General features: G+C 64.4%; 2 protein-coding genes across 5 annotated transcripts in view; both read right to left on the reverse strand.

Moving 5' to 3' along the window:
* The window catches only part of SLC12A5 (solute carrier family 12 member 5), a 31,461-nt gene extending 15,193 nt beyond the window's left edge, over positions 1-16,268 (reverse strand). For 3 of the 4 annotated variants that reach the window (XM_062505284.1, XM_062505283.1, XM_062505282.1), the window contains exons 1-7: positions 16,004-16,268; positions 2,727-2,821; positions 2,365-2,496; positions 2,009-2,155; positions 1,371-1,425; positions 382-512; positions 20-261 (exon numbers count right to left, since the gene is read on the reverse strand). In XM_062505284.1, coding sequence (XP_062361268.1) covers positions 20-261; positions 382-512; positions 1,371-1,425; positions 2,009-2,155; positions 2,365-2,496; positions 2,727-2,821; positions 16,004-16,037 — 836 coding nt within the window. In that variant the 5' untranslated portion in view covers positions 16,038-16,268. Of the gene's footprint in view, positions 1-19; positions 262-381; positions 513-1,370; positions 1,426-2,008; positions 2,156-2,364; positions 2,497-2,726; positions 2,822-9,568; positions 9,621-16,003 lie in introns of those variants that run through there. The other variant, XM_062505285.1, reaches the window with a different exon arrangement.
* Positions 16,269-16,921: 653 nt separating this feature from the next.
* MMP9 (matrix metallopeptidase 9) lies at positions 16,922-21,528 on the reverse strand. The gene is made up of 13 exons (XM_062504766.1): positions 21,274-21,528; positions 20,832-21,070; positions 20,347-20,495; positions 20,010-20,138; positions 19,754-19,927; positions 19,497-19,670; positions 19,192-19,365; positions 18,890-19,045; positions 18,525-18,801; positions 18,267-18,406; positions 18,007-18,157; positions 17,803-17,906; positions 16,922-17,519 (listed from the first exon to the last, which is right to left on the reverse strand). The coding sequence occupies exons 1-13, from the start codon at positions 21,412-21,414 to the stop codon at positions 17,410-17,412; spliced, it is 2,118 nt and encodes a 705-aa protein (XP_062360750.1). The 5' UTR covers positions 21,415-21,528; the 3' UTR covers positions 16,922-17,409.
* Positions 21,529-21,776: the final 248 nt, after the last annotated feature.

A 21,776-nucleotide genomic window follows, 5' to 3' on the forward strand; every position in this document is an offset into this window, starting at 1 on the left:
TGTAGGACCCTGTACTCACGGGAAGCTTGGTGGGTCAAAGGCCGATTTGATGACACCAGCATAGATGGCAAGGATAGAGAGGATGACACAGCCCAGGAAGACCAGGGCAAATTTGTTGACATACTTGACACCCACGAAAACAACGGTGGCCATGCAGGTCAGCACACAGGTGCCATACACACGCATGTTGTTGAGCATGGCGGCTGCCTCTCCGCTGGCATCCTCTGCCTTGAAGATGGCCATGGCTGGGAAGATGTAGGCCTGGGAAAGAGTCATAGCATCACTACCTGGCTAACAGCCTGCAGAAGGGACCCCAGGGAAGGTCCTTCAGGCCCCCTGCCCTGCCAGAAACTGAGCCCACGGCAAGGACCAGGTACCTACCAGCAGGATTTCGATGGTGCCCAGGATGTACATGGCACCGGCAAAGGTGGTGCCCAGGTAGAAGCAGAGCCCCACAGCCCCACCAAACTCAGGTCCCAGGGAGCGTGAAATCATGTAGTAGGAGCCACCCGCTGTCAGAGAGAGCAAAAGTGGGTCCCAGCCAGACCCCAGCGACACCCTCAGCCCTGCCAGGTATCCCAGAGGGCAGACTGGAACCAGGATAGCCATAGGCCCTGCCCCAGCACTGAGCAAGATGCAGAGCAGCAGGAGTGACCACACTAGCAGAGTCCTTCCCCAAGAGCCAGGTGACACAGCCAATGGCACAGTTGTTCTCTGGACACCAGACAGAGCTGGAACCCCAGGGACCTGGGCCATACTCTGCTCCGTCCTCCCAGAGGAGCCCTTAAGCTGGGCGGCCAGGACCGATGGTCCCGCTGCGGCAGCAGGATGATAAATAGCTTTAATTACACCCCGCGTTGTGCTGTCAGTGCTGTGCCCAGCCTGGCGCAGCTCACGACTCCCCAGGGCTCTGCAGGGCTGGCATGTTCTCGGGGAGGCAGCCAGGGCACCCACCGGCCAGACCCCATGGTGCCTCCCGGGGGGCAGAGCCCACACGCAGCAGCGTCCTGTGTCCGGCGGTGGGAGAGCCCACCCCATCACCCAGCCCGTGGCACCCAGCACGCCCTGCTCCCATCCTCCTGCCGTGTGCCTCCCGGCTCCCCGCGGCCTCGCCAGTCTGGCGGAGGGAGGAGCCGCGGCTGGCGGCTCTCGCTGCCATCTGCACCTCGCGGCTTTGGGGACGGGTGGCGGCTCCAGCACCGAGCTCCCCCGGGCCCTGGGGATCCCGCGCGGGCTGGTGGCAGAAGGCTGGGGAGCGGCTGGCAGCCCCGGGGGATGCTCTCTGGGAAAAGCCCCTGCAGGCACCCCACCCGGCAGGGACCAGCTGCCCGCACACGTGGCACAACGCAGGGACGCGGGCTTGGCTCTACCTGGTACCACACCGTTGGTGGCGATCGCGCTCATGGAAATGGCCGTCAGCATCGTCTGCAGAAAGAAACACAGTGTGGGCACCCGGGCAGAGGGACAGGGGAGTGGCAGGGAGAGCTGGGGCCATACTAGGACATGGGGCTCCCTGGGGCCACGCTGAGATGTGCCACAGGGCAGGGATGCCCAGGGAGGATGAATGGATAGATGCATGTGTGGGTGGGCAGGCAGGGCTGTTGGCTGGCAGCACAGCCGAGAGCTGAGCCCTTGGAGGGGCTGGCAGCACTGTGGGAGCTCAGGCTGCCCAGGACACTGGACAAGGCCTTCCCAAACTCCACCCTGGGGTGACTGTCCTGGCAAGGTGGCTCTCTGCATGGTACCGGAGCAGGGGACCCCCGGCACATCCCCCTACATGGCAGCTATGATCTGGGTCACCATTTGAGCACCATTCCACTGCTGATTCCTCTGGGAAGCTGAAGGCTTCTCCTTGCTCTAAGTGGGGCAGGAGCTAGGGCAGGGGCAGAAGCTGAGCAGGGTATGGGAGGCTGGCAACTAGTGCACCTCTCCATAGTCCACCAGCCAGACTGGTGATCCCCAGGTCATGGGCAAAGCCAGTGGATGCTTATCTGGCTCCAAAACTCACACAGGAGCAGCAGAGGAAGACCATGCAGAATGACTCCATGATGCCAGCAATCCCCACTACCCAGGTGAGGCGCAGAAAGAGGATGACTCCAAAGATGTTCTGGAGGCAGGGCAGGTAGACACCCATGAAGGTGCCCATCCGTGGGGCCTGTTGAGGGAACACCAGTTATCAGGGCTCAGGGGTTTGTCTGGCAGAAGAGCAAGAGGTCCCACTCCTCCCACAAAGCAGCCAGGAACCGAGGGTAAAACTGGCCTTGGTTGAGGCCAAGAGGTCCCTTGTTCCCAGGGCAGTGGCCTGGCACTACACAGGCAGGGGCTGGAAAGGGAGGGAAGGTAACCCACCTCCTAAGTCCTCACCTGCACCGGCTTCTTCTTGCCTCCATCATTGTTCTCAGCCTCCTCGTGCTCCCGGCTGCCCTGTGGCAGGTTGGTGTAATTGGCCAGTCCACTCAACAGGGATGAGACCATAGGGCTTGTGTCCATCTCCTCCTGTGGAGAGCAGATCCCCAGTCATGAGGACAGTCCCTTGGGACCCCAGCCAAACCCAGGAGACTTCACCAGATGATACCCCACTGCCTGCCCCTGCAGGAATGGCTTTGGCAGTGCAGCAACCCTGGCCTGGGGGTTTGGCATGTCCCAGTGCCCAAGGTGCAGGTTGGGTGCTGTGGAACAGTGCTTAGCTCAGCTCCCTCCTCCACCCTACTGCCTGCATGCCCTACCTCGAAGAGGGCCATGTTCTTGCCATCGTACTCTTTGCCCTTCTCCAGGTCCGTGCTGTTAATGAAGGGGCTGCTCTCCTTGGGATTGCCATCGCCTGTGGAAACACCACTCAGTCAGTCAGGCACCCCCTGCCCCACCCACACCTGGAGAACATTCACCCCACAGGGTCACCTGTGAAGGGTCACAATTCCCCATGGTTCCTGCAGTAGAGCAGCCAGGGCTGTGAGCACCATGTTCATGCCCAGTCCCAGCACAGGCAATTGCAGGCCAGCATCCCAGCCACTAGCATCACCTCCCACACCACACACAGGCAGGGGCTGCCATCCCCAAGAGCCACACACTGCCCTGCCCGGCCGTGCTGACACACGGACCCACCGGAGCGCATCCACGCAGTGAGGCAAGCAGAGTGGATCCGGGGGTAACCCTCCGGCGGGATGCATGGCAGCAATAACTCATGGCACGGGGTGCCTGCGGGTGAGCGCACTGGGACTGCCCTCAGCACTGAGTCTGCAGGGGCAGGATCTGGGCGGCTGCTCAGCATCAGCACAGAGGGGATGGTCCCAGCACTGTGCCTGCGAGTGGGGTCACTGGCCAGGTGTCTGGTCCTCCTCCCAGATATGCAGCACAGGAGTGGGGGCCACAGGGCAGGAAGGCATCTGGAGGTGATATCACTGAGGGCAGATGGTGCTGGGGCAGTGGAGCCACCCACAGCAGAGCCAGGCACATAGAACTACCACAAGAGGGGCCACAGCTACTCTCTGCATTAATGACCTAGTGCAGAAAACCTGGAGTTGGCTTAATAGCGATGAAAACAGCTGAGCTGCAGAGCAGCAGAAATAAATCAAGCTGGAAATGGAGCAGCAGTGAAGATGGTGCTGCTGGAGCAGCACAGCTTCAAGAGAAGGCCCAGAGCAGAGAGGAACCAGGGCATGGGGGCCAGGAGTAGCTGAGGAGACACCCATGGCATGGGGAAACCCAGGCAGCCAGGCTAGTCCCCAGCCCTCAGTGGGGGGAGAGGCTCCCTGCCACACACACATCCCACCACCACAGCCCTGCGGCCAAAGCAGTCACACTGCCATTGGTCACCGCACCACTGGGCAGGCTGCCCACATAGGCAGGGTCGCAGATCAGCTCCACACTTTGGGGCTGGGGAGAGAACTGCCCCCTCCACCATCCTTCAGCATGGGGCAGAGGGATGGTACCCTAGCAGTGTAGTCACCCACGTATGGTGGCAGCCACAGGACAGACACCCTGTGACCATTTGGAGCATCCTGGTCCTTTGAAGACCGCCATTCTCTTGCCAGTTGACTCATATTTGGGATCCTGGAAGCCTGCACGCAGTGGTGATTCACCATCTGCAATTCCCTGGCAGACAGGGTGCTCCTGGCTGACCAGGAGGTGAAGCCTCAAGTGCTACAGGTGACAACGACCTGCGGGCTGGCCCCCAACTCCCACCATCCCTGGGCTCCTCCAGCATGGGGCAGCAGGGCAGCAATGTCCCTAAGGGCACAGCCAAACACCAAGGCAAAGCCCACAGGCCCCTCCTGTGCAGGAATGGCCATGGCAGTGGCAGTGGGACACCCTGGCCCACAGACTTCACTCCAGAGTCCCCTTGGACACACACTGAGCACCTCAGGTTGCACCACTGGCATGTGCCTGCCCTGTATCTCCAACAGGTCTCATCACAAACCTCATGTGCTCCTTGCTCTGTGTTTGGTCTAAAACCCCACCGAGCCCTGCTGTCATTAGGTACAGCGATGGTGTGGGCTGGTAACCACCCACTCACCGTGGCTCATGCCCACCTGCACCAGCCCTGGGAACCACATTGATGTGAAACGTCCATCATGCTGACAAGACACTCTCCAGGCTGATGCTGTGGCCATCCCCACTGTGGTGTACCAAGAGTGCAGGAGCAGGGCTGGCTGGAGCTCACCTCCCCCTTGGGGCTGGGTGGCACCCGGGGACACGGTGCAGCTTGGCAGGGAGACGTGCTCGAAACGCGGCAAGGCTCTGGGACCCCTCCGGGAGAACGGAGCCCGCGGGGGCCTCGCCTCACCGCCTGGTACCCAGCCGACGACATCACCGTGCAGGTTTCCATGGCAACGGCGAGCCACGGCCGCCTCGGCTCCCGCTCTTACATAACGGCGCAGGCAGCCGGACGCTGGCCCCACATGGCACCCGCGCCCCGGCCCACCGGAGCCCGATGGATGGTACGGCCGGACCCCTGGCCCCAGCCCACCCCGAGCCCACGGGAATGGTCCTGCTCGGCTCTACACGACAGGCGCCAGCAGCACACCCTGGGGTGCCCACGCTCCATCCCACGGCAGCACAACTGCACCCACAGCTCGCAGTCCCTCCACCCCACCTCTGGCCAGCACTCCTCACGCCGGGGCCACGGCCCGTGCTGACATCACCCAGACTGCTGGGTCTGGCCTGAGGCGCAGGAGCCCCTCGCCTGGTGATGCTGCTGCCGGGACCAGCACTGGGAGAGGCCCCGGGCTGGTAGGCAGGAGGATGCAGCACGGCTCGGGGAGGCCACGTCGCTCCAGCCCCACAGACTGGAAGGAGTTAAGCACCAGGGCGCAGGGTCCCAGGTGACAAAGCGCTCCTGCTTCTGCTCCTGCTCCTGACGGAGACCATTTTGCCGCAGCGGGGCTGGTGCAGCCTCTCCCCGGTAGCTGCCTCAGACCTGTGGTCTGAAGTAAGGGGCAGGCAGGGCCAGGCAGGAGCAGGCAGGGCAGGCAGGAGCAGGCAGGAGCAGGCAGGACCAACGCACCCGTCCCTCACCTGCCACTGCCACGGCTAGCCCTGGCCGGCGGCAGAAATGGGTTGCTGCCTCCCGGCCCTGGGGACACATGGGACACTGCCCCGTCCCACCAACGCCCACAGGGCTGCCCCTGCCCTTCTTCCCCAGCGCAGCCAAGACAGAGCCCTAGCGCGGGGTCGGAGCGCTGGACGGGGCTAGTAGCCCCAACGCCAGCAGCCGAGCCGGGAGAGACGGTGTGTGCAGAGCAGAGCCGAGCCGTGCCAGGCTTCGATCCCGGCGCTCAGCCGCCCCTCTCCCCAGGGATCACTCAACATGAATCGGCCTTTTAATTTGCTGCGGCGGCTGGAAGGGCTGGCGGCGGGATCGTTGGCAGGAACCCGCAGCCCCGCCGTGGGCACCGCGCAGCCCCACTCTCGGCAGGGCTTCCACCAACCTGCCTGCCCGGGGCAGCCCAGAGCAAACGTGGCAGCACCAAAGGACCGTCACAGCACCCTCGGAGCCCCCCAAGGCAGCGCCTAGGAACAAGCACCAGCCACAATTTGATCTTCTAATGGCTTTTTACTTAGCCCTAAATTGGGTTGGGGAGCGTCATGTCCCTTATCCCAAATCCTCCCTAATCGCTTTACACGGCGCAGGGCACAGAGAACTGGCTGGGGTAGCCCCAGCAGCCACCCCCCACAGGCCAATTAACCAGAGCTGCTGCCAAGCTTGCTACCCGACCACTGCCGGCCCGTCCCCTCCGCAGCATCCAGAGCACAGTGAGCCCCAGCCAGGCACATCAGGCACTAGGGCTGCGGCACTGCCCGGGAGGTGCAGCGGGTGAGGGGGGCCGTGGCAGGGATAGCCCCGACCTCACAGCCCTCCGCGCCTCCGTCTGTGCTCCTGCACAGGGCTGCTGACAGCTCCGGAGTCCCCTGTGCCACCCCCAGGCCGGTCCCCTCAGCCCCAGGGTCAGCAGTGGTGTGATGGCCGCTCATGGCACTAGGGATACCCTGGGGCTCCTCTGGAGGTACACAGGACACCTTGACTTTTACCATAGGACACCTGGACTCCCGGGGCTCTGCCTGCAGCAAGGGGCACCCCAGGGTGACCCCAGCAGGCCAGCGAGCACATGGGCAAGCACGTGGCCCTGGCTGATGTCCCCAGCTGCTGCCGTTTTGCAGGAGCTGCTGGCCAGGGAGGCCACACTGCTGTTCTGTCACCTCCGGCTATGAAGGGGACTTGGCTGTACACACACTGCCTGGCCCTGGGTTGTTGGCCTGGGGCACCTAAAGCAGATGGAGATGGCCAAAGTATTCTTATTGCAGTGGCATCTCTGCACCCACGCTGCTTCCTTCTACCCTGCACAGGAGTGTCTGACAGCCGCCCTGGGGCAGGCGACCCTTGGTGAGGCCACACAGCCCTTGCAGCCCCACTGAGACAGAGACCCCTGATGATCAGAGCCGTGCTGGCTCATGCTGGCAGTGTCACAGCAGACCAGCTCCAGCTGCAGCATGGCAGGGGAGCAGGGGTGGGGGTCAGATGGTGGTGTAGGATGCTCTCCCCATCCCAGGGCTGCATTTTCCCCCTCCAGGCAGCAAGCACACTCAGTGGCCTTTTGGGTTGGATTCCTTCACTGCCTGACCCAAATTGCACCAACTGCTACTTCAGACCTATCCTCTTCCCTCCTAAACCCAGGATTATCCTCCCTTTGATCAGCCGGCCCTGCAGCGCAGGATTTCCAGCAGAGGCGTTTTGGCTGGCTGCATTTAAACAGCTTCCCAGATTCTCCGACAGTCCAAGCCCTGCCTTGGAAATGGCTGTGGACACAAGTTCCAGCGAAGCTCCTGGTCCTGGATCTGGGCTCCCCAGACATCCCAGTGCCCCCGGGCTGGGTGTCAGCATGGCACCCTGCAGTGGGGCTGTGGCTGACATCCCAACACCCCAGCCAGAGCAGTGCAAGGTGCCAGCCCAGACACTGCAGGCAGCAGCCCTGCCTGCTCCCTACTCCCACCATCCCCCCAGAGGGTCTGCACTGGTCCAGCCCTTGTTGTGTTGCTGGGCCTGGAGCCCTTCCAGCCCTCATCATGTGGCTCCTCGCGCATGCTGTCCAGAGCACAACTTAAGTGGGGACACTGCTGACCTTTCTGACAAATAAGGCCTAAGTGACACCCAGGGCTTCAGTGGTCGTACTGTGCTTGGCAAGTTGCTGGACAGCCAACACTGGAGCAGCCAGGACATGTGGAGGGGGACCACTGGCATGCAACAGCTTTGCAGTGTTTTCCCGATGGGTTTTCCACGGTTCCTGCAGACAGACCTCATGATGGGAGCTCAGCTGACCCTTACCATGAGGGGACAACCCACCCCGCCACCACAACCAGCCTTGTCACAGGTGCGGGGAGCTCTGCTGAGCCCCTTCCTACAGACAATCCCTGCTCCCCCAAGTACCCCAGGCCCCTGCTTCCTCCAGCCCTTCACCCACAGGGCACCATCTCACCCGGCTCAGCTACAGGGACAGTCTGCCTGGTCCATCTGTAGTGGCACAGTGTCCAGCCCTCCTGCCAGACCCCAAGAACTGCCTGCTGCCATGCCGCTGGCACTGCCGTGATGGAAATCAGTGAGTGGGAGAGATCCTGGTGCTGCAGAGGGCAAGGGGAGGGCAAGTGCCCAGGGAAGGGCACAACTGGGGGCCGGTGCCACAACCCCAGCCCGGCAAGGTGCCCCCAAAAGTCTACTGCCCTGACCTTGAGTGAAGCCACAAATAAATAAGCAAGTAAACAGACTGGGGTCTCCAGAGCAGAGGAATACACAGAGCCTGTTTTTGGCTGTGCCCAGAGCTCCACTGTGGGCAGCTGGGACCCCCACAACCACAGCCATCGCCAGCCATGTGCTGGGGCTTTGGCAGATCCCACGAGGGGACCTGGAGAAGAGAGTTGGCAGGGTCTGGAGGGTCAGAGGGGCAGTGCAAGTCGTCCTGGGCACACACTGCATCCCCCTGGCTGCAGCCCATCCCTCTGCCCGGAAGGAACACGCACAAGAACGGGGCCTGTGCTGCCTGGTGCTGGACGTGTCCCCAGGAGGAACGGGGATCCTCACACAGCTCGGCAGTGCCGGGTGCCGGGAAGGGCTGAAGCCAAAGCGCCAGCAGTGACGGGGCCGCTGCGGGGCTGAGCGGCCCCGCGCCCGCGACAGACAGCGGCCCTGCGCCGGGGCTGCGCCAGGGCTGCAGCGGGACGGGGCACAGAGCAGCACGGACCGGACCGGACCGGCTCGACTCGGCACGACAGGGCTCGCTTTGGCTCGGCTGGGCTCGGCCCCGAGCGAACGGCTCCTGCGGCCCCGGAGCACGGCCCGGGAGGCCACTTCAGCACCGAGGACAGCGGCAGCGGCCCCGGGGTGGAGGGGGGTCGGCAGGGAGTGGGGGGCGGGAGCGGAGAAGGGAGCGGGGGGCGGCTGCCCGGGATGGGGAGGCGGCTGCCGGAGATGGGGGGGAGGCAGAGGAGAGGAATGGGGGGGAGGGCAGCGGGGGTGAGAGAGGCGATATGGAGAGATGGGGGGCGGTAGCCGGAGATGGGGGGCGGCAGCAGGGAGGGTTGGGGGGGGCTGCAGCGGAGATGCGGGAGGTAGGGGCGGGGGGCCGGCAGTTGGGCGCGGAGACCCTTGCGGGGGTCCCGGGCGAGTGGGAGAGGGACTGGTGCGGAGACTGGCGGGGGCTGTCCGGGAAGCGGCGGGGCCAGCCCCACAGGGTCGCTCAGAGCTCAGCAAACAGTCCCCGCCCGGGAGCAAGCTCCTCGGCGAGCCCCGCGCGGCTCGGCCGCACCGCCGCTTCCCGAAGCTGCCGCAGCGGCGTGAGTACGGCCAGGGCTGCGCGAAGGCGCCGGGAGCATCCCCGCACCGCCCGCCGCAGCCCCGCGGGGCCGCGGGCCGCGAGACGCCGTCGCAGCCGGTGTCGGTGCCGGTGCCTCCCGCTTGCCCGGCGGCAGGGCACCCCCGGCCCCCGCTGCCCCCGGCTCCGCGCCGCTTCTGCCCCGCGCCGGCGCCGGTCCCCGGGCCGCCCCGCTGTCCCGCTCGTCGGTGCCGATGCCGGTGCCTCACCTTGGCTGGCGCCGCCGTCGCCGTCCTCGCAGTCGGTCAGGTTGTTCAGCATGGCGCCGGTGCCACGGCCGCTCGCTGCCGCCGGAGCTGGAGCTGGAGCTCTCGCTCCGCAGCAGCCGCGTCCCCGCGCCGCCCCCCGCGCCGGTGGGAGGGGGCTGCAGTGCGGAGGCGCCCGGGCTCACGGCTCACGGCTGCTGCCGGCGGAGCCCAGCCCGGTCGCCCGCTTCATCACGTATGCGGGAGGCATTGCCCCCGCCGCGGCGGGGGGGGGGGGGGGGCGCGGCGGCGCGGGGGGGGCACAAAGACGGGCGAGCAGAGCGGGGCCGCCTCCCGACTGCGCCAGGCGTGGGGGGGAACTAGGGCAGCGCTGCGGGCCCGGCTGGTGCGGGCGGGACGGCATGGGACGGGACGGGACGGCCCTGCAACCGCACCGACCCCAGCCCCGAACCCCGCCTCCAGCCCCCGCACTCCGCACCGGCCCTCTCACCGGCCCCGCATCCGCCGCCAGCCCCCGCGCCCCACACCAGCTCCCGCACCGGACCCCGGCGCAGCCTCGGGACCTGGAACACACTCGGGGGTGTACAGTGGGGCAGAAGCTGTGCCTGCGGGACCGACGCATCAGAGGCGGCTGAAGGATCAAGACAGCCCCTGCCCCGCGATGGGCGGCTACCGGGTGGGCAGCACCACGTCATGCAGGGGACCCCTCTGCAAGCATCAGGGTCGCGGCCGTGGATGAAGACCCCTACCCCAGCAGCAGGACTACCCAGGACACCCGGGGAAGGGAGGACATCCAGATCAGCCCACAGTGGGGTTGGGGGGACAGCAGAGGTGTTAGACCCTGCTCTACCCAGCTGACGTGCAGCAGAGGGAACGCTGCCTGCAGAGGGGAACAGGCTTCATGTGACCTCCCCTGGTGACCTGGTGGCTGAGATCACACCCATAACAACCCTTTCAGACCTGGAAAAGGGTTGTAATGGGGCCGAAACCCCCAAGCCCTGTGGCATCTATGGAGGCCCCAGCTCTTGCTGGGCCAGGGGCATAGGCCATTCCCTAGCTGGGGTTGTAGAAGGACCCTCCAGGGCTGCTTGAAGCCCCCTGTTCTCTCATGCACTTAATCCAGGAGGATCCCCCAGTCGGAGCTGGCCACAGCTCCCGGCATCTCCTCCAGCACAGGCTGAGATCATGACAGCCCGCTGGCCTCTGTTACTTCTTGACGGCTGTAATTAATTGTTTACTTTCTCCTGGTGCGGAGCCAGCTGCTCCACAGCACGGATGCTCCCTGGCCTGACCTCATGGCCAGGAGAAAGGCTCAGACCCCTCACCCCAGCCTGGCAGGCAGCATTGATCTCTGCCCTATGGCTACAGCCAGGACACCAGGACCTGGCATCCCCGGGGAGCTGCAGCACCACAGCCCCAGCTCCATGGCAAGTGGCACAGGAGGGCTGCAGGGAGGATGGGCAGTTCAGGGTGGGCAGCTCAGTCCCTGACCAGGATTCTGTGTGGTAGTCACTACATGGGGCTGTCCCTGTCCAGCCTCAGCAGCACCAACCCCTCACACTTGCATCCCTCAGCCCTGAGCAGAAGGCAGCACTGAAGCAAGGGGCTGGCCCACTCCCAAGGGTTGGGACTAGAAGGAAGGGGCTGCAGACAGGATGTAGGGGAACAAAACCACCACCCCATGTGGGCCTGGGGGGTTAGAGAGCACGCCCAAATCCCCCAAGGAGTCTGTGACTCGCCAGAAGGGCAGCAGGCCAGGGTCCAGCCAGCCAAAGTGAGGGCCAAGCACCAGAGGATGGTTTTTTGCAGGAGGCCACAGTACGTGGGCTCGGCCCAAGAGGGATTTTCCTACTAAAACAGATGTGGGGGAGGGAGCACGTGAAAGACCACTAATCCCCTAATCCCTGGATTATGGCTCCATTTCAGGGGTTGGGATTTGACGGCAGCACAGGGGGCTACGCTATCAAGACTGCATTGGCTTAGCTGTGCACAGGGTCCCACCAGCATGTGGGAACAAACTGAGAGCGTCTCTGAGGCAGAGGAGACCGAGGGGCTAGATTCCCAGCAGAGTACTGACCTTAACCCTGGCCCAAATGCCCATGACTGGGGGTATCTAGTGCAGTGTGTTGAAAGGAGAGAGGTCTGGCACAGTTTGGGCATCATCCATGCCCTTGCATTGCTTGCAATCGTGCTGCAGGCAGCACAAGGGCATGGGGAAAGAGGAAGACAGACGCTTTTCCCTGGCCATGGAGCAGGGGATCAACTGTAAGTGGCCCCTGAGTCCGAGTAGCAGGCAGGATCCTGGCACCAGGCCAGGCAGAGCATCAGTGCCCCATTTAACTGCAAGAGGCTGCCCAGGAATGACGACGGAGAGCGGCCAAGCCAAGAAGCATCTCTGCAAAGTGTCCTGTACCCCTGCAGAGACTCACGAGAAAGTCCCAGACCCTTCTGTGTAGAGCCTGGGTCGGAGGAACCGTTCTCACAGGCATTCCCAGGGCCAGAATTCTGGCCACGGGCCACACAGCCCTTGCTTGTCCTATTGCCAGCAGCGGTCAAACCTCCCAGGAGAGAGACACGTGCTGGAGTCACTGGGAAACCTCCTGAGGGCAGGGAGCGTGCAGCCTGGCAGTGCGCCGCCCAGGCAGTGAGGGCAGCTGTGCTGTGGAGATGCTGGTCAGCACATTGCACTGCCTGCTGTGATCCTGGGCACTGTCAACAGCCTCCCCATCCACATCCTGCCAGGATGGGACACCTTGCACTGGGGGCTTGAGGACAAGCAGTTCCCAGGGAAAAGAAGAGCTGGGGCAGGAGAGAACCCAAGATGATGGAGGTGCAGCAGAGCAGAGGGGCAAGTGATGCCAGTCAAATGTAGCAGGGGGTTTCCATCACAGTGTGCCCTCACCACACTGTCCTGACAGCCCCAAGAGCCCAGAGACAACACATCCTGCAGCACTCAGCCAGGGTGGAGTGCTCTTGTTCGTCTCCATCCAGACAGGCCACGGCTCTGCCAGCAGCATGGGGCAAAAGCAGAGCCCAGAGCTGACACGGGCACCAGCTGGGACTTGACAGTAGTTGCAGCAGCAGGACAGGACATGGAGGGAGGTACAGTGTCCTGTGGGGCTGGGAGGGGAGCCATGGGAGCCACTGCAGCTGCCTGAGGCTGAGAGCAGAAGGGCAGCAGTGGGGCAGGGCTGGCAGAGGCCATGGGGCAAGGCTGTGAGCTCCTGCGTCATACGAGCCCAGCACAGCGCGCAGCTGGTGCAGCGCCCCCAGCTGCCCTTGCCCAGATGTCTTGCCAGCAGCAGGGCCACGGCAGTGGGCGGCTGGCCAGCCTGGCACAGGGATCAGCAGCAGAAGCAGCCTCCTTCCACCAGGCCCCACTCCTGGCGACACAGCTGAGGAGCCCCCAAGCAGCCCTGTGCCAGTTGCAGTACCCTGGGGATTCCAGGCAGCCACTGCTGAGCCAGGGCCAGAGGGTCCAGTGATGGCCAAGGAGCAGCTGCATGCCCACTTGCCAGCCACCACCAGAAGGGTTTGGGTGCAGGATTAGCTGATGAGGCACTGGAGTGTCCTGTGTTCCACATGGCATGTCTCACTCAGCCCCACAGCCTGTGCAAGGATCTCCACGCTGGCACCCCACTGAAGCACCTGTGGTGTGTTCAGTGGCACGGAGACTACTTGGGAAAGTTACTGCAGGCAGCAGACAGGGCTTCGGCCGTTCCAAGGCCCCTGGCAGCATCCCACCCCCTCCATCTGCTGCAGACCCTTGGCTCTTCTAATGGCAGCTCAATGGCACCCAGTCTGCCACAAACCTGACCTGAGTGTCTGCAAGGGGGCTGGAGGAGATGGGGAGGCTGGGGAGCCTCCTTAGCACTTCCTGTCCCTCACATGCACCCCTCTGTGCATGGTGCCCCAAGTGGGGGCCCTGTCCCCTCCCTTGTGTCCTGGTCCCTCTCGGCAGAGGCCCACCATGGGGGTGCAGCCAGAGATGCTGGGTCCCGGCTCTACCCAAGCCACCCTCAGGGCCTCACCTCCCACCTGGGGCCAGCCTCACACAACTGCCCTACAGAGCCTTAGCCATGACTTATGGCCACAGCCCCATGACCCCAGGGCAAACAGGGGGACCGAGAGAGCTGCAGACCCCCCCCAGCAGCGAGAGTCAAGGCAAGAGTGACACCGGGACCGGTTTCCACGGCAACGAGAGAGGCTCTTTAACTGGCTGGTTGCCATGGCTACTGCCGCCGAGCCCGACCGCTCGGGACACAGAGCTGCCCCGCGGAGGGGACGCGCCGGTGCCCTCTCGGGCCAGTGCGGCTGCCCCACGGGCAGCGCAACGGGCACGGGAGCAGCAGCCCCACGTGGGGCCCACGGTGAGGGGGCCAGCCCCACGGTGGGTGCCAGGTGGAGCACATCGATCCCCGGGCCCGCGGGTCCGGCCCGCCTCGCGCTCGCGGTGGGAGCGGGTCCCCGCGGGGCAGCGGCACCGGCGAGCCCCGGGGGCGGGGCGGGTCCGCGGGGGCGTGGTCGGGAGAGACACGCCCCCACCGGAGCCGGCCCGTCCCGTGATCGCCCCCTGGCGGCCCCGCGAAGCCCTGTCCGCCCCCGCCGCCACCCGCACGGACCGGTCCCCCTCCGCCGCCACCCGCACGGACTCCGTTTCCCGGGCCAAGCCCTGGATCCGGTCGTACTTCAGCAGTGACCTGGCCCCGAGGTCCCCACGGCGGCGCCTTGTCCGTACCCTGCCCCGCCCGGCACCGGGTGCTCCCTTGCCACCGCCGCCGCCCCTACCCGGGGGCTGAGATCCCTTGTCAGCACCACCCGCCGGGGGCCGCTCCCGGTCAGGACCTTCCCAAAGGGCGGCCCCAGGAGCCACAAGGCGCCCTGAGCACGGCGGCAGCTCACGGACGAGCGGGGGCCGTCCAGCTGGCCCGGGGGTCACCGCACCGCTCCAGCACTGGCAGCACGGCCGGCTGCAGCCTTCGCTCCCGCGCCGCCCTGAGGTCACCGGGATCTCCGTCACTGTGTCCCCACGCGTGACACTGACATGGGGCCAGGCAACACGGAGCGTCCGCCCAGGGCCAAGTGCCTCCCGGGAACACTGCTGTCCAGAGCTGCCACCTGCCATCCGCAGCCACGAGCGCCATGCACCCCCTCCCATCTATCCCCCCAGCAGGCAGCATCCATGATCCCAGCGCTGTAGAGAAATGTGGGATGTGAGGAATCCCCGAACACTGCCAACCCCTAAGTAGCCACCCTGCCACAGCTGTGGCCACTCCACAAGACAGGGCACCTCCAGCAGGAGCAGTCACTGGCTATCTTCTGGGAGGGCACAAAGTCACAGCTCAGACAGAAGGATGTGTCCCTTGCTCCCAGCACAGCCACTTGGCATGCCCACCAGAGCTCCCCTAGCCCCCCACCAGCAGACTGGCTACCAAACCACGGAGCTGTTCCAGGAAGGCCCCAGGCTACAGCCACAGCCCTGGCTCATCATGGTCTGCTCCACCCCAACACAGCTCACAGGCCAGGCCCAGTTGGCCCAGCTGCCAAAGAGTGACAAGTGGCCCTGCATCCCCTAGGATGCACCCCCCTCTGGATGCAGCCCTACATCACCCACGACAGTGTGATCCTAGACAGGGCCCCAAAGGCCAGAGCCCACTGACGGAGGCACAGGCCAGCCCGGGTGTCCTGGTGTCTGTCCGGCTGCTCGCGCCTCCCACCCGCGCCCTTCGCTGAGGGTGCAAGGTCACAGCTCCAGCAGCACAGCTCCGGTGCTGCCGTCGGCCAGTTTTCTGGGATCGATACGGCTCTGGTGACAGCTAAGCCCCACCGCCACGTCCCCTGGGCACCTTGAGGTGATGGCTGCCGGCTCCAGTGCCTGTGTCTATGGCAGCCCGGTGGGCACTGCTGCATCCGAGGACTGGCCACAGCTTGCCCTCCCCGCACTCTCGCCTGGGTGGGCAGCAGCCACCCTCGACCATGGCTCCCTGGGGAGCAGTATGTGACCCTACACCCACGGCCGACCCACGGCCGTAACCCCGCTCCATCTCGCTGCCAGTTTGGCAGCAGCAAGGTCTCGCTCCAACAGCCCCGGTATGGGGACGGAATAGGGGAGCTCCGTGAGGGGCGGAGATGGCCGCGAGGAAGAGTCTGGAACGAGGGGTCCTGTCCAGGCGACTGAGCCCCTCTCCCTGCTCTGCACCTCCCATCTCCCAGATCCCACAGCTCCGCGCCATCTCTGCTCCGGGGGTCTGCTCTGCCTCCAGGGGGCCAGACCGACCGCAGCTCCGCACCCCCCATGGTGCCCCGACGTCCCTGCCCTTCTCGCGGACCCTCCCCGCGGACGCTGCCCTGCCCCGCAGATCCTCGTCGCGCACCGTGTCCCGCCTCCGGAGCCTCCCCGGGCCCCCCTTGCCCCCGGCGCTCGCCCCCGGCGCTCACCCCCGCCGCCGGTCACGGTGAACCGCCCGCTCATGGCCCCGTCGTCGCCACAAGTGGCTCCGGCCCCGGCGGTCGCTGAGCGCGGCCCCGCCGGGCGCTGACCGGGGTCCTAGTGCCCGCGGCACCGCCCGCCGCGCCGCCCCCGCGGCCGCAGGGCTGGCTCCAGTCCGAGCGGATCGGCTCGGCCCCGCTCCGGTCGGCTCGGTTCGGCCCCGTTCGGCCCGGCTCGATTCGACGGGACGGGACCGCTCCGCCACGCCCGGTCGGTCCCACAGCCGCCGCCGATCTGGGGGTGCTGGGACCGTGCCCCAACGGGACGGGAGGGGGCCGAGCTCTGCCCCCGCCCTGTCCGGAGCCGCGGCCGCTAATTACAGCTAATTACAGCCCCGGAACTGCGGCTGCCCCACCCTGCCGCGGACCCGGGCACCCTCGGGCACGATCCTGGCGCTGGCTCTGCCGCCGCGCTCTGTGGCCACGCAGAGACAGACCGGGTTCGGGGGAATCTACAGGGACAGCTCGCGGCGGGGTCTCAGCTGCAGTGGGCAGTCCGGTCACACGCTGTGGGCCGGCCACAGGCGGTGATAACCGCCCGCTCCTCATCTCGGTGCAAAGGTGGAGCGCAGGGGAGGTAGTGGGTGGAGGATTATGCGGAGCCAGGGCTTGGGAGGTCAGGGGAGTCAGGGTGGGGGTGCCGCTCCTGGCCTAGGACTGGTGGTGGACAATGTCGGGACCGAGGGACATCCTTCCCCGTTGGACGCAGTGTCCCTGAGGGATCCAGAGTCCTTAGCAAAGGGGGACTTGGTGACAGCCCCCACCCCCCAGTGCCCTCTTGCCCACTGGTGCTGGGGGAGGATGACACCCCCAGCACATGGAGGTTCTCCAAACCATGGCCCCAGTAGCTGATAGAACACTCGAGGCTGTGTCCAAAGAATTGCCTTTATTACAAATTGGCAGGCAATTGGCAGAGGGGGTGGTTGACAGAGTGGGCAGTGGGCGGGAGTAGGCAAAACCCTGTGTCCCACCATGGTGTGTCCCCAGGTGCCAGCTCCCATGGGGCTCAGCCTGACCTGGCATCACTGGCTCAGGAAAAAGACAAATTTGTCTCAAATCCATGTGCAGTTTGCACCAGACAAACGCCTCTGTGCAGTGGAACTGGCACTGTCAGGGGTGGCACAATGCCAGCTGTGGCAAGAGTCCTTCTCCCCAGCTGGGGCTCCCCAGGTTGGGCAGCTCCCAGGGGGTGACCCCCAGGACCTCCTGCCCCTTTCTTCCAGGAAGACAGTGACCTCATCAGGGGCTACCCACAGCCACAAGGCTCCCAGGGGTCAGCCTAGGAGAGAGGAGCCCACAGGTTGGGAGCAGCGGGCAGGGAGCAGCACTGGCAGAGCTGGTGACTGGTCAGGCCTTCAGTGCTGGGGACACTGCAGGATGTCATACTTGACGTAGCCCACCCGGTCCACTTGGTAGCGTGGTGTCATCCTCCAGTAGAAGCTGCCCCGGCAGAAGTGGTACTTGCCTGGGCAAGGAGGGGGACAGAGGGAATGGAGGGTCAGCAGGAGTTTGGCCATACAAAGACCCATCCCAGTGGCTGCCCAAGAGCACAGGCACATGGCACCCTGCACCTCACTGGCAACCCTCCCAGCTCCACCACAAGGACCCACTGGGGTTGATGACGTGCCCTGTCCCGGGGCCATTCCCCACACAGCCCGGCATCCCAAGCCAGGAACCAGAGCAATGCCGTGAGAGGCTCAGGTAGTCCAGGTCTGAACACACAGCACCCACCGCCAGGTTCTACTCACCTTGGTAGAGGAACACATTGCGTGCATCAAGGGGGATGCCGGTGAAGACATCGTCGGTGGCACGAGGGTAGCCCTTGTCCACCCTCTGAACCTTCACGTCCAGCCTGTGGGAGAGCAGAGCTGTGCTCAGGGCTGCTGGGAACCCCCCTCCCAGTCCCTTGCCAGGGGCTCAGGCAGGCTCTGCCACTCTCCAGTCCTGCTCACCTCCAGTAGCTCTCCCCGCTGAAGAGCAGCACTTTGCCGCGGCCCCGCTGCAGGGCCCCCGAGAGGCGGCCGGCTTCCTTCCCTATACCCAACTTCTCGATCCCCCGGGGGCCCAGCACACTCTTCCCAGAAAACACCCAGAACTGCCGACCTGCAGCAGGAGATAGTGGGGGTGTCAGACACTCCTGAGAGCTCCCAGGCTTCACCAGGCTCCTCCCACCGCCCGTGGGATGGGCGAGGGCAGTGGGAACAGAGCTCACCAGCGAAGAAGAAGACCCTCTTGGTGAGCAAATCCTGGAAAACAGCATCGATGGTGTCTGGGAGGCCAGGCCAGGTATCAGCAACAGAGAAGGCACCCTGGATGCCCGATTTCCAGAAGGATGAGTAGGTCCAGTATTTCCTGGTGGGGAAGAGCTGTCCTGATCACCTCAGCCTGCCACAGCCTATGCCCCCCACAACCCTGTGCTCCCCCACATCCTACCTCACCAGGGCAGGAGGTGCCAGATGATGCCACTCACCCATCCTTGAAGAAGTACAGCTCCCCATTGATCTCTGTGATAGCATCAAAGTTCTTCTCCATGCAGGCATCCCGGCTGGGGTCCACAGGAATGGGTCCAATTGTGGGCTCTGGTGTCGTCTCCTCCTCCTCCTCAGTGGTGGAGGTGCTGCCAGCCTCTGTGGGCATGGGCTGGGTCTCCTCTGTGGGCACAGGCTGGGGCTCCTTTGTGGGCAGGGGCTGGGGTTCCTCAGTGGGAACAGGTGCAGGTGCAGTGGGCTTAGGGCCAGAGCCATGACCTGAGTGAATACGGGGGAGGGCATGAGGCTGGAACCAGCTTGGTGCTGCAGGACACGCAATGCACCCAGCTGCAGTGTAGCTGCTCACCGTAGAGGTACTGTATGCCCTGGACATCATCGGGGTGCAGCTGGAAGTCCTGGATGTAACTGTACATGGGGTACATCAGGGCCTCACGCACACTGGAGTGGTCCAGGCCCAGTGAGTGTCCAAACTCATGGGCAGCCACTAGGAAAATGCTGTAACCTGAGAGAAAGCACTGGCTTAAGTGCCTAGTGGGCCACAACAGCACAGGACACACCATCCAGAGACAGTGGTCTCTGCAAAAAGTGTGACAAAATGGCACGGGTCTGGGAGGCACAAAGGGGAGCACAGGGCAGAGGGGCCAGTACCTCTGTCAGGGCAGAAGCCCCACTTCTTGTCAGTGTCGTAGTTGTTGGTGGTGGCACACCAGAGCTTGCCGTCCTGCCGGCCCTGGCTGGTGCAGGTGCTGTAGGACTGCCCCAGGAAGGTGAAGGGAAAGACGCACGGGTCCCCCTGGGAGTTGCCGCCGATCACTGCCGTGTCTGCAGCAAAGCGTCAGTGAGGCTGTGCCTGGCCCCTGGCTGCACCGGCCAGAACCCAGGACAACACTGAGATCCCTCATGTGCCCACCCTGTGTGCCCCGTCCCCTGCATGTCCCCCTCCCTGCTGGCACCTCGGTTGGGGCAGAAGCCATATTTCTTGTCCTGGTCAAAGTTGGAGGTGGTGGCACACCAGCGGTAGCCATCGGAGCGCCCATCTGTGGTACAGGTATCGTAGGACGTGCCATCAAAGACGAAGGGGAAGACACAGGGGGCTCCATCGCTGTTGCCACCATTGGTGTAGAGGACTGTGGGGTGAGGGAGAGTGAGGAGGGCCTCAGGCACTGTGGGGGTGGGCAGGGGTTATGGTCTTATGGTCACCACTACTCACGTTCGCTGGGGCAGAAGCCATATTTCTTGTCCTTGTCATAGTTGGAGGTGGTGGCACACCAGGGCAGCCCATCCTTGCGCCCCTCTGTGGTGCACCGGGAGTAGGAGCGGCCCTCGAAGATGAAGGGGAAGTGGCATTCAGCTCCATTGGCATTCCCGTGGCGTGTCTTCACCACTGCTCAGAGAGGGGCAGCTCAATGCTGCATCTGGGGTTGGCACCATCAGAACCCCCCCAATCTGCCACATCCCTCCCTTACCTAAGCCAGTTCCCAGTGTCCAGAACTCATCATCGTCAAAGTGGGCATCACCCTGGATGCCCCGGCCTGGAGGAAAGGCATGGGCCAGGAGCCCGTCCTTGCCGTCGAAGGGGTACCCATCCCCATGCTCTGCAGGGAAAAGCACCCTCAGCTGGACCTGCCAGAGGAGTCTCCATGTCCCCAGCCTGTGCACAGACACCCAATCCCTGTGCACCTCCTGCACTTGTGGGGGCAGGGGGACTCTGGCCATAGCCCAAGGAGACATGGGGTGAGGATCCCACAGTCAGGGTGTGTCACCAGGCCCCTCTTCACTCCCTGCCTGCCCAAAGGACATCACCTTGGCTGCCAAACATGATCATGATGTCTGCCTCGCCACTGTATATCTGGGTGAAGGTGAGAGGGGTCACATCACTCCACACTTGGAACGCCCGTCTGAAGGCATCATCGATCACGGCACGGTCCAGGTCGGGGGAGTAGTTTATCACCCTGCCAGGGAGGCAGAGGGTCAGTGCTGCCAGGTCCCCTCTTCATGCAGGAGTAACCCTCTTCTGGGAAGGAGCAGACCCCCACTCCTCCACAGGGATAGCAGTCACCACCACCCTTGACCTCACTCAGGGCTCAGGTACTCTTCTGGGCATTGGGGAGCAGATGCTGCTGCCATCCCAGCTTGACCCTGGCAGCAGTGGGACCCAGCTGTACAGGCAGCACCAAACCTGGACAAGGACTGATCAGAGGCTGCCAGCTGCCTGGTCCCTCAGGCTCTCCATTCTCCTGGGACCATCACCCTGCGGACACAAGGATTCATCTCCAGAGCAGACTCACCGGTAAGTCAGGTCCATGTGGTCCCACTTGAGGTCCCCTTCAAAGGTAAGGAAGGTTCCCACATCAGGGACGCCGCAACGGGGGGCTCGCATGGCCTCCAGCGTGGCAGCATCCAGCTCTCCTGTCTCCTCCAGGCCCAGCTGCTTCTGCATCTTGAGCAGTGCCTTGCCCAGGGACACCTGCCTGCCACCAATCTTAGCCTCTGCTTCCGTGGTGTAGCCGAACCTCTGTAGGTAGCGCTGTGGAGGAAAGGCAGCCAGAGGGGTGAGTGAGGCAGGAGCGACCTCCAGCAGCCCTGGGCACCCATCCCAGCCTGGATGCCTCCCTGAGCTCCAGGAGACTGACAGCTCTCACGACGTGCCTGCAGCCCCTCACTGTCAGCCTGGGTGCCCCCTGGGGACCTTGGTGCCAGGAGAGCACCACGGGGCCATGCTCCCCTCACCTCTGCCAGCTGTAGATCCGGCAGGGTGCTGATCAGGTCCCCCGGGAAGGTGACAACCGCCTGCGGCTTGCCCTGGAGAGGGGCCGCACAGCAGGAGACGGCCAGCAGCCCGACGACAAGCGGGGCCAGGAGGAGTGCCATGCTTCGGCGGTAATAGGACGGATGTGGCTATCCTGGTCCCCGGTGTCTGCTCTGGGTGCCGCCGGGCTACCCGCTCCTATTTATGGGGTGGGAGGGCAATGAGTCACCCTCAGACCCCTCAGCGCCGACTCACGCTCCCTTCTGCCTTCCCACGCTGACGAAACGCACACTCCATCTCTGCCTTAACTGTTTCATCACCTTGTTTACTAAACACGCTGCGTTCTGCAGCCACGCGAGGACAGGAAGGAGAGCGGCTGAGCAGCTGCACCGGGCCACAGCACAGTACCGAATGGCCATCCTGGGGCTGCCCTGCCCAGGCACTGCCCCGCTGGCCCCAAGACCATGGTAGCTGTGGGGACAAC

This window comes from Cinclus cinclus, chromosome 18 (assembly GCF_963662255.1).
Source record: "Cinclus cinclus chromosome 18, bCinCin1.1, whole genome shotgun sequence".
Lineage (NCBI taxonomy): Eukaryota > Metazoa > Chordata > Aves > Passeriformes > Cinclidae > Cinclus > Cinclus cinclus.

What these genes read in the sequence shown, in the direction of transcription:
- MMP9 (XM_062504766.1), bottom strand. Translation starts at nt 21,414, where the DNA reads ATGGCACTCCTCCTGGCCCCGCTTGTCGTCGGGCTGCTGGCCGTCTCC. An exon ending in GATCATGTTTGGCAGCCAAG is followed by an intron (nt 20,139 to 20,346) that starts GTGATGTCCTTT and finishes TTTTCCCTGCAG; the next exon opens with AGCATGGGGATGGGTACCCC. An exon ending in TGGCTTCTGCCCCAACCGAG is followed by an intron (nt 19,366 to 19,496) that starts GTGCCAGCAGGG and finishes GCTTTGCTGCAG; the next exon opens with ACACGGCAGTGATCGGCGGC.